The following is an 11,495-nucleotide window of genomic DNA, read 5'->3' on the forward strand; positions in this document are numbered from 1 at the left end:
AGCCTAATTATAATTCTGTGAGAATGGCTTGACCCCATTTAACAGACATTCTTTCATAATACACCAATAAACACTTTGCCCAACTAGCAGACGACAGGCTATTCTTTAGTAAAGATAACCGGTTGCGTGTATAAATCGTAGGTAAAATAGTCTGGCATGTGGTAGGTTTAACAGTTAATTAAAATACTTACCGCGACATTTCTTTGACAAGTCGTATTATTAGCAGCGTATTTCAAGACAACACAGAATTTTTTTGGGGGCAGAATGAGATTTTTTTTTTTTTTTATTTTCCCAAAATACAGAGTCGGCGGGTCTGTAAACCGAAATATCAAAAAATAATGGCCTAAAGGAACATGAATATGATCACGTTATCGTTATAGTTTCTTATCATTTATAAAAACGTTAACTAGAACATGAAATTATGGCAAATCATTAACACCAGATTATTTTACTTTGTCTCCGTGCTATACAATATACACTTTGATAAACCGATAAACCAAATTTGTTTAAACAATTGAGCTCAACAATCGATATACATGTAGTATTTATATTGATCGGGATTTAATGACATTGCTTACCATGACGTTACACTGTTCAGGTTTATTTTTAAGACTTTTGTAATTTCAGGTTTTCCCGATATTATTCTTATGGTATTTATAGTATCCTTTCATAGAAATAAGCAAATAAAATCTACCATAAAACAAAATTAAGCACAAACCATATATCAATTTATCAAAAGATCAAGTTACAATTTCGAATGATTTTTATGTTTACAACTAACATTGTTGCTTCGTGTGTATATTTGCGTTAAATTGGGATATATTTCTTCTTTTTGACTCTCTGAAATTTCCAATATACTTTTTATTTTATTTTCAATTCAAGTTTTTGAACTTCAGAAGAAATAGTGTAATGGTCCGAAAAGAATACACGAAGGGTGTCATTTTATATTAGTCATCTTTTTTTAAAGATCAGAATAAATTAAACAAGAATTTCTTATTTCAAAAGTTGAATGCATGTATCTTCTCTATACCATATAATTCTGGCAGATGCAACATTTAATTCTAAATTCTAAATATAATAACATAGTTTAGTTTAGTTTCATCTATAACTCCTGTACATAACTCCTGTGCATGAAATTTGATTACCGAAAAAAGGCAACAAGGAGATATAATTTGATAGATATTTATAACAATGCTAAAGACTCTCCAATTCCCTTTTACTTTTATCTCTTTATCTTTGTAGTTATACTTAAATCTTTTTAATACTTTTGAATTCATTCTTGTAACAGAGAAAATAAGACCATATTCAGCTTTAGAAATGTCACCTTGACCTTGGTGGAAGGGGTCTTGTGTTGCGCATGACAAATTATCTTATATGGTGGATATTTGTGCTAACTTATTTTTAAAACTTTTGATGAATTAACAAGCTGTGAACCGGACTTAAGAAAGGATCTTTTACAGACCATGTTAAGCATTTAATGGACCTTAGAGGTGCGGTCTAGGTGTTTCGCATGACATGTCGTCTTACTATAGCGAACATTTGTGCCCAGTTATTACAAATCGCATGATGGATGGACTGGACGCAAAATATACCATCACTCAGACAATGTTGATCTTTAATCTCCAAGTGTGTCTTGGACATTGTAGGTAGGGGTTTTATTATGGTGAAAAGTGTTTCAAGTAATTTGAAAATCCCTCGATAAACGGGTGTGTTATGGACTGGATACAAGTGATAACGGTCAGACAGACGGACACACTTAGTTCATTTCTATAACCTCCTTTTTCCTTTGAAAAGCCGGGGATAAAAAACGCAGCAAATCTAAAACAACATATATTGTGCTTTAATCAAAATACTTGAACCATCAAACAAATCCAATGACAAACTTAATGTTGATATAATATTTGTATATTGATATATTTAATGATGGTATAATATAAATGATATCAAAGCTAAGCATTTAAAAAAAGAAACCATGTCAAACTAGTATTTCAACATTTACACACTGTTTCAAAGTATGTTATTTAAAATGTGTTTTAAACTCTAAAGTTAGATAATTCTTTCAAAGATTATGCAGTCAATTTCAATAGATATTCTTTAACTGAAATATTATTGATCTATGCTATTTAAATGTTAAATTAAAAAAAAACTTATATTACTTTAAAAGCCATTTGATTTTGATAACATATATCATCTTTTAAACCGCATAAGTATAAAATAAGTACCAACCCGAGATAACAAAACATTTACAAACTTAACATTTATAAACTATTAATGAACAAGTTATTTACAAAGTATAATGTACAAGACATTTACAAACTAAACCTTCACTTTAAAGAAAATCAGACCTTTTCACTTTATTTGACAGTGTAAAAGTGGTGCCCAAATTGAGTTATCATAATTAAGTTAAATATATAAGATGCAAAATTATTGTGATTATTTATAATTATTGACTTTCTTGCACTTGGATATTCTCTTCCCTGATTTCAGTGTTACACAATGGACACACAGTTCTAACTAGAAACCATTTCCTTAAGCAATCATAATGAAAGATATGATTACAAGGTAATTTCTTTGCGTTTGTCATTACAACGTAACATATGGCGCACTCATGCGTGTCTTCTGCGTCACTTGATTCCGCATAAAATACCACATCTTGTAGGTTTCTAAGAAGTGTAAACATTTTTTGTCTAGTTTTGTATCTGTTAAATTCATTTAATCCGAGGATTCCAGCCACTGCTACCAAACTGAACAGCGCAAGGCAGAGACGCATAAACCACCATCCTTTGAAAAATGGACAGATATATCTACAATAGCACTGTGCACAGTTCAATAAAAGTAGGACAAATGTTTTACAAACCCTAGTATAATGTAGAAAGTCCTCGATTTAAATAAGATGATTTGATGTATACCACGTGCATTTCATTAAGACAGATTCTAACATTAAAGTGACTATACGAACAACTAAAGTGGAATTTCCGGATGCAAAAAATAGGAGCCATGGACTTAAATTCAAATTTCAAGATACAACCAAAGTAGATAAAGATGGAATAGTGACAATTAACCCGCTAAGAATAATTGCACGCATGTAGAATAATACTCTAGGGGAAGTTCCGTTATTAACTGATTGAAAAAGTTTCTGCTCAAGAACATCAAGTGTTTGAAATATAATAGCATACATCGTCAAAAAAGCTATAAGCTCCATAGCATCAACTTTTTCCTCATCTTCCAAAGCCAGCACATTTGCTTCAGTAAATGTAATAAGTGCAACAACTTGGACAACTCCACCAATATTAGCATCGAAGGCCTCAGTGAGGTTGATTTCTGTTGTCAAGAACCAGTTACCTAGGGCAACAGTAACGTTGGACAATAAACCTAAGACGTAAGAAATAACAAGTACAATAACATGCGTAGTGCACCATCTTGCAAGAACTTCTAGGTAAGTGTTTAATGACATAAACGACAATATCAGTCTTTGATAGACTGTAACCTCAATTAATAACATTATTGCTAGATAAGCAATCCCAAAGAACAAAATGGAATCTCTTACAAACCATTTTCCTGGAAAACTTGCTATAATATTCTGTCCTTGATTTCGGTTCTCTATACGACGGTTTAAATCTGCAATTGCTGATTTATATTTATTTTTTGTTTCAATTTCATTTGTTTGTGCATACTTGACGAGCAGGGACATACGCTTCTTAACGTCAACTGCTGCATCTATGTCCATCAGTGTGACAACTTCAAAAATAGTTATTGCAATCAGCAAAAACATATCAATCCAGTACGACAATTCTGACATAAAGGCAGGAAATATACTAAGAGTGCTCAAAATTCTGGGAACCAGTGTTGACAGTAATCCAATATATAGCATTGATGGACCATCGTCCTTCCATCTATGACTTAATGCTCCTGGTCTTGTGCAAAGATATATCAGTTGCAGAATAATTGAGCATATCAATGGTAACCTTATATTGTCTGTCACATCTGACCAAACCAGCACGCTCTTATCATGACAAAATTCATAAGCTTCATCTTGGTATGTCCAGTAGTCGATGTATTTAATCCAGGCCATCGTTATGTCAAATGTAAGAGTAATGTAGGCTTGAAGAAGAACTCCACTGTTGAAAGCCCAAGACCCGGCCAAAATAAGAGCAACTGTAAAATATACAATGACATATTAATATTTACATATTTATTAGAACTAAAAAAATGCTATCTGCTCCAGTGTCGTGTGATTGGTACACGACTGTGACAAAGTCAACGTCATATATATTTCAAAACTTGTTATAATATCTGTTTATAACAATAAAAACATGTTTAATTCCAGTACTTACAGATACATTTTACAGTGATTCTAATTATAACTTAAAATAGAAACCTGAATTCCAAACTTGATTTAAAGTGAATAAACTGTTCATAGTGAGCGAAAAAATAAAACTTATAAAGTATAGCCTATGTTTCAAACATAATTATAATTATCGCCATTTAAAAAAGAAAAAAAATCTTGAGCGATTGAAATAGTAATAGATAGACGGTTATAATTCCTAAAAAATATTTTGACCGAGTTTTGATTTTTCCGTACTAAAAAACGTAAAAGTACCGAAACAGTGCCACGTGGTCTAATTTGAATAATAGCCTACGAGTGAAAGTTTTGACGCCCGAGAATTTCAGAGTCGGTTAGAAAATAAATTTAGCGCCACTGTTAACTTCAAATATCAAAACCAAAGCAGAGTACTTGTTTCACTATCCCCGATTCCGTGCATTTCGGATCAGTCCTGTACCACGTGTCCTGTGCCATCACGTTGTACTAGAAAAAAAGGATGAAAGAATTCCGTAGTGAAATAAAAGAAGGCGGAGAAGCGAACTGTCTGTTTTCAAGGCAAAGACGTTTTAATATAAAATTTTAAAGTGTCATTTTGATTTATTTCAACTATGTAATGTTTTTGAAGATAAATTTTAAAATATTAATAAGACGACAGTATCCCTGTCTTCTTCTAGAGGCGTGCTGCTTTAACGGTTAATATATAAAATCTAATTCCCACGTTTATTAGGTTGTATTTATTGTAGGTATAAGCTTCATTACGACGAATTGTTTTACATGTCTCGTAGACACCTATGTGCAAATGGCCATCTGAAAATGTTGTATACAAAAATTGTGTACTCTACTTCAGATGAAATGAGATGTACTTCGTATTCAAATTTACACTATTATATATACATAAACACACCATCTATAAATACATTGTATAGACATTCGATCATATCTAATTTTACATTGAATGTCAGAAAACCATATGTATACTATATAAATGATTAAAGTTTTCAACAGTTTATATGTAAAATATTATCTCCGTCCGAGTACATGTATTCTTAGAGTATCACAAACTTTTAATGCGCACAGTCAGGCAAACACAAACAGTTGTTAATTATTTGTTGAACTGAAAGTGGAATTTCCAATTTAATTCTCACACAGTAAATCTACATTACACGTAAAAATGACCACAATGCTAAGAATTAACTTTATTTATTTATTTATTGAAACTATATGAATATCGAATACAAGTGATTACAGTGACGTATCACGTTGGGGGCAGGGTCTAACCCCCAGCTGTCTGTGTCTAAAATAGCACAAATAAGGAACAAACCTCCGTATCTTACGATGAAAAGAACTATATCAATAATCCAGTAGTTAGAATATGGACTGAGTAGTAACCACTGATGTATAATGAACAACAGGGGTAACCGTAGGAGCACTTCACACCAGTATTTTCTCCTTGCTGATGTGTCATCCATATAATTGTCACATTTATCACCAATATCTAGCGACATTTTCTCTATATATCCGTACAATCTCCGTGTATGACTCTCAACATACTTAACAGATTCCATAATTAAATTGTATGTCCTTGTTCAGTACAAAATATCGAATGTATCAACTTATGAAGAAATGGCTATTTAAATATCCATGAGGGAAAAACCAAAACATTTCACGTTCTATAAATAGAATACAGTACTATTCTATTACATATAATGTATAAAAAAACATTGTCATTGCTAAGGTAGAGGGGTATGAATATGTCAGTCTCGATATTTGTAAATATTTCCAATAACTGACTTAATCTTTGCGTAACGAAAATCTTGATTACAAAGTTAGAGTAAAAAGATACTTTTTATGACATAGATATATACGAGATATTAAAGGTAAGCATTCTGCTATATATATAGTGGAATGCTTACATTTAATATCTCGTAAAACGCAAACTTAAATGTATCGTAGAAATAGAGAATATTAAATGAGTGTAGGTTCAAAACTGAATTTATTTAACGAGTTGTATAAAATAATATAAAGTGGGCCTCTGGTATAAAGCAAATGACGTCACGTTTAAATATATTCACGGTCGTACAATACAGTTTTAACGGAAACGGAAAAGCGGCACGGGTATCTGATAAGATGCTTTATCACATAAACCGCGATATTACACTGGTCGTGACCTCATTTGCGCTATATACATAAAAAACGCCCTAATGTTAACGTTACACAATTAGAGGCACGTCAATGAAAAATGACTCTTTTTAAAAGTTTGCCGTTCTCATTTTAGATATGTGATAAAAAGAATATTTCATTCGTGTAGATTAATTACTTAATTTCTTGAACTCGTTGAATAAAACAATTCTTTGCGCGTCAATGAAAGAGCGATTATTTTTCACCGAGGTTCGCATAATATTATTTTATTCAACTCGTTCAATAAATTTAGTAATGAACCCACACTCATTCAATATCCTCTCATTAACAGGAGGTTTGTATGGGATGATGCATTTATCCTGATTTAAAAAGAAATCATATATTAGATTTAATCTAGCTAATATTCTAGTTGATTTTAATTCTTATTCTATGAATTGAAAGATTTATAAGTAACTTTGTCATTGCTTGTTTCAGTTTCAGTTTAAAGAAATGCATTACGTATCTAAAATCTGTAAAATCTGCAGATATAATAGGTATTAATATTGTTAATATGTAAAGCATCTCTGGTATCGAAAAAAAACGAATTTGAGTTGTAAAGCACTGTCACGTCCTATTGTGGTCTTTTTTTAATATAAAAGTGGAAAATTGAAAATATTGCAGGCTCAGTTTGACTGAGCCTGTTCATGAACTGTAGCATAAACACCTACAAGCTACTGTCAACAGGGTGAGACTAAAAAAAGGATTGGAGCACCACACTAAATACCGTATTCCGGTATATACCGGGCAAGGCGCTTGAATCATAAAATGCTAAAATCTTGCCTTTATACCCAACGGAATGAACTTTAATAGGTCTAATTTATGTATGATAGTGAATGAAAAATGTAAAAATCGGCGAAAAACACGATATTTGTCTATTTTGTGATCATGATTTCTGCGAGCGTCTAGAGGTACTGCTCTAATCCTGTATTGAGTTAAATCCCAGTCATCGTCACCTTACGGCCAGCTTGAGCAGTATTCTATATTTATATATGACATGATGAAACTTGAATTTAGATAAACCCGCAGATGTGTTCACATGTGGGTGATCATGAAACTCTCAATGTGACAATATCGTGGTAATTAATGAAAAGATGCTTATGGTCCCCAAGTAAAGGAATGTGTGTGTCCTTTACGAGAACATCATGTTCGAGAATTAGATGGAATAAGTCTTCTATATCGCAGATATACGACAATAAAAACAAATTGAGAAAGTCAGTAACATCATGAACATACCCATAATAAAATGTGTGTACATTAAGAAACATTTTAAAATTGATATACTGAGAATTATTGTGTGGTTGTTTTTGTTATGGATTCCTGATTATGGTGAATTCCTCCCCCCCCCCCCTTTACTTTTAAAAAATTGTGTAATACTGCTGTATTTTTGAAAAATAAAAAAATAATAGAGCAGAACATATTTAAAGTATTATCACAAAACACACTAAAAGAAATATCGGAACAAAATATTATCATATTTATGAAAAACAAATATCTGTATACATTGTAGAAAAGTAACACAGAAAACATTTATAAACTTTTATAATTTCGATCACTAGATAAAAATCAATAATATCAATCGATATGTATTTGTAGATTAAAAACAGAACATTTACATGTTATTAGTTATTTATTATCTATACACGAAAATGAAATGTGTTGAATAAGCAATCCCACTGTAGTAGGTATGAACATACATGTATGTTAAATTACGCAATATTTACTTTTCATTTTCTTTTAATGTAAACATAGCCTTTATCAAAAAGTTGTTTTCGGGGTTTAAATGTTTATACTTTCATTAGTTCACTTAATCTATGATAACCTCGACCTGTTTCTTATCAGATTTGGGCAAATGTTGTATTAATAATGTAATTTATCACACACCCGTGCCGATTTTGCGACTCCGTAAAAAATGGTATTTGCACGGCCGTGCATATAAAAATATAGTGTAAAGACGCGCTAAATGTTAGGGTTAAACTATAGGCGCGTCTATGAAAATTGACTCTTATTTCACTTAAACCGGTCATTATTTGGGGTATGTGATAAATAGAATATTAAATTCGTGTAAGTTCATTACTGAATTTATTGCACTCGTTGAATAAAATATTATTATGATCGCCAGAGGCTCGCATAATATAATCATATTCAACTCGTGCAATAAATTCAGTATTGAACTTACACTCATTCAATATCCTCTATATATGTCTGGTCCATTCCATTGGGATCATCGATTCCAATACTTTACGTTTTAAAGATTGTATAACGTCAAAAAAAAAAAGAATTTATATTATATGATAATTTGAAATTAAAGATATATTGTAATTATTGATAGAAAAATAGTGTTTTTCCTTCAATCCAGCGACTGTAGCCACTAAAGGAGCATGAATATGATCACGTTATCGTTATAGTTTCTTATCATTTATAAAAACGTTAACTAGAACATGAAATTATGGCAAATCATTAACACCAGATTATTTTACTTTGTCTCCGTGCTATACAATATACACTTTGATAAACCGATAAACCAAATTTGTTTAAACAATTGAGCTCAACAATCGATATACATGTAGTATTTATATTGATCGGGATTTAATGACAATGCTTTCATTACTGAATTTATTGTTTTTAAGACATTTGTAATTTCAGGTTTTCCCAATATTATTCTTATGGTATTTATAGTATCCTTTCATAGAAATAAGCAAATAAAATCTACCATAAAACAAAATTAAGTACAAACCATATATCAATTTATCAAAAGATCAAGTTACAATTTCGAATGATTTTTATGTTTACAACTAACATTGTTGCTTCGTGTGTATATTTGCGTTAAATTGGGATATATTTCTTCTTTTTGACTCTCTGAAATTTCCAATATACTTTTTATTTCATTTTCAATTCAAGTTTTTGAACTTCAGAAGAAATAGTGTAATGGTCCGAAAAGAATACACGAAGGGTGTCATTTTATATTAGTCATCTTTTTTTAAAGATCAGAATAAATTAAACAAGAATTTCTTATTTCAAAAGTTGAATGCATGTATCTTCTCTATACCATATAATTCTGGCAGATGCAACATTTAATTCTAAATTCTAAATATAATAACATAGTTTAGTTTAGTTTCATCTATAACTCCTGTACATAACTCCTGTGCATGAATTTTGATTACCGAAAAAAGGCAACAAAGAGATATAATTTGATAGATATTTATAACAAAGCTAAAGACTCTCCAATTCCCTTTTACTTTTATCTCTTTTTATTTAATGCTTTTCAGTGGATTACTGATTTATCCGTGAAAATTATATTTGGTAATTTCACAGTGAAAATTATCAAAATATAATTTCACTTTTTTCAATGACGAAACTACTTTTTTAAGATTTTCCCCATGTGGTACCTCAATTTTATTTTTGTTGACAATTCTGACAATGTCAGGCTGTTTAAAGAAAAAGCAAAGCTGAAATTGATAAATACCTTAAACGTCAAAAGTAATAAAAAGAAGAAAACTTACTTCTATTCATTCAAATTCCAATCACCAAATTTCGTCTCTAAATTTTTTGTTTCATTTTTACAGTCTGAAAAATACATTCCTTCCACATGCAAACTGCTGTTGATGACATTTGGGCATATTAAAGTATCCTACGAGTAATAACTGCCGTATGCTTTATGAAAAATTGAAAAGCAATGACAGCTACAGCTCGTAGAACAATTAAACCACCCAGCGTTCCGAGCAAGTTCCAAGTCTTCCATTTTCATAGCTGCTTTTTTCATGTTTTCACATCTGTCAACACTTATTTTTTGTCTGTTTCAATCCTCAAATATGTTTTCTTTCTTTTAAAAAGGTGTATGACTAACAATTCCAAATGATATCCCTCTGAATCAAACACAATTATTTTCCTCCCGTGAAATACACAACTTTAAAAAATGGCTGCCGCTTACATTTAACAAAGCCAGGTCTAATATAAAGTCGCAGTAAGTAACAGAAATATGGATGGATGGTTGGAATTTTCTCCTACACGAATTGTTTGTTTTTATTATTAAAACAAGCGATCATTCATATTTTTTAAACAAAATAATTAATATCACTGTCATTTAATGTTGATTGTCGGACTTATTTTTCAGCTCAAGACTTCTTGTTTTTAATGAGAAATTCGCACGAAATGGGGCTCTCAATGGGGAAACAGATTTTAATATTTATGTTAATATTATGGAAATTTCGTTTAAACTTGTTTTTTAGCATAAAATGAAAAGAAAATTTGTTTGTTTGTTGTGTAAGATGTAATTTTATTTCATCTCGTGAACTTTAAAAACAGTATTCTCACTCGTGGCTACGCCACTCGTGAGAATACTGTTTTTAAAGCCCACTCGATGAAATAAAATTTCATCTTACACACAAACAAACAAATATCCTCTATATCTTTGTAGTTATACTTAAATCTTTTTAATACTTTTGGACTCATTTTTGTAACAGAGAAAATAAGACCATATTCAGCTTTAGAAATGTCACCTTGACCTTGGTGGAAGGGGTCTTGTGTTGCGCATGACAAATTATCTTATATGGTGGATATTTGTGCTAACTTATTTTTAAAACTTTTGATGAATTAACAAGCTGTGAACCGGACTTAAGAAAGGATCTTTTACAGACCATGTTAAGCATTTAATGGACCTTAGAGGTGCGGTCTAGGTGTTTCGCATGACATGTCGTCTTACTATAGCGAACATTTGTGCCCAGTTATTACAAATCGCAAGATGGATGGACTGGACGCAAAATATACCATCACTCAGACAATGTTGATCTTTAATCTCCAAGTGTGTCTTGGACATTGTAGGTAGGGGTTTTATTATGGTGAAAAGTGTTTCAAGTAATTTGAAAATCCCTCGATAAATGGATGTGTTATAGACTGGATACAAGTGATAACGGTCAGACAGACGGACGCACTTAGTTCATTTCTATAACCTCCTTTTTCCTTTGAAAAGCCGGGGATAAAAAAAACGCAGCAAATC

At 31.3% G+C, this 11,495-nt stretch overlaps 1 protein-coding gene across 2 annotated transcripts; it reads right to left on the bottom strand.

Annotated features, from left to right (window-relative positions):
- Positions 1–1,825: 1,825 nt before the first annotated feature.
- Positions 1,826–5,928, bottom strand: LOC132739250 (uncharacterized). Of its 2 annotated transcripts, XM_060726915.1 has the most exons (3): positions 5,646–5,928; positions 4,736–4,807; positions 1,826–4,155 (listed from the first exon to the last, which is right to left on the bottom strand). In XM_060726915.1, the coding sequence occupies exons 2-3, from the start codon at positions 4,761–4,763 to the stop codon at positions 3,017–3,019; spliced, it is 1,167 nt and encodes a 388-aa protein (XP_060582898.1). In that variant the 5' UTR covers positions 4,764–4,807; positions 5,646–5,928; the 3' UTR covers positions 1,826–3,016. The 2 variants fall into 2 exon arrangements, with proteins under 2 accessions (XP_060582898.1, XP_060582897.1); XM_060726914.1 differs by lacking the exon at positions 4,736–4,807.
- Between the last annotated feature and the right edge of the window lie 5,567 nt (positions 5,929–11,495).

This window comes from Ruditapes philippinarum, unplaced genomic scaffold, assembly GCF_026571515.1.
Source record: "Ruditapes philippinarum isolate M1 unplaced genomic scaffold, ASM2657151v2 ctg1385_1_1_1_1, whole genome shotgun sequence".
NCBI lineage: Eukaryota > Metazoa > Mollusca > Bivalvia > Venerida > Veneridae > Ruditapes > Ruditapes philippinarum.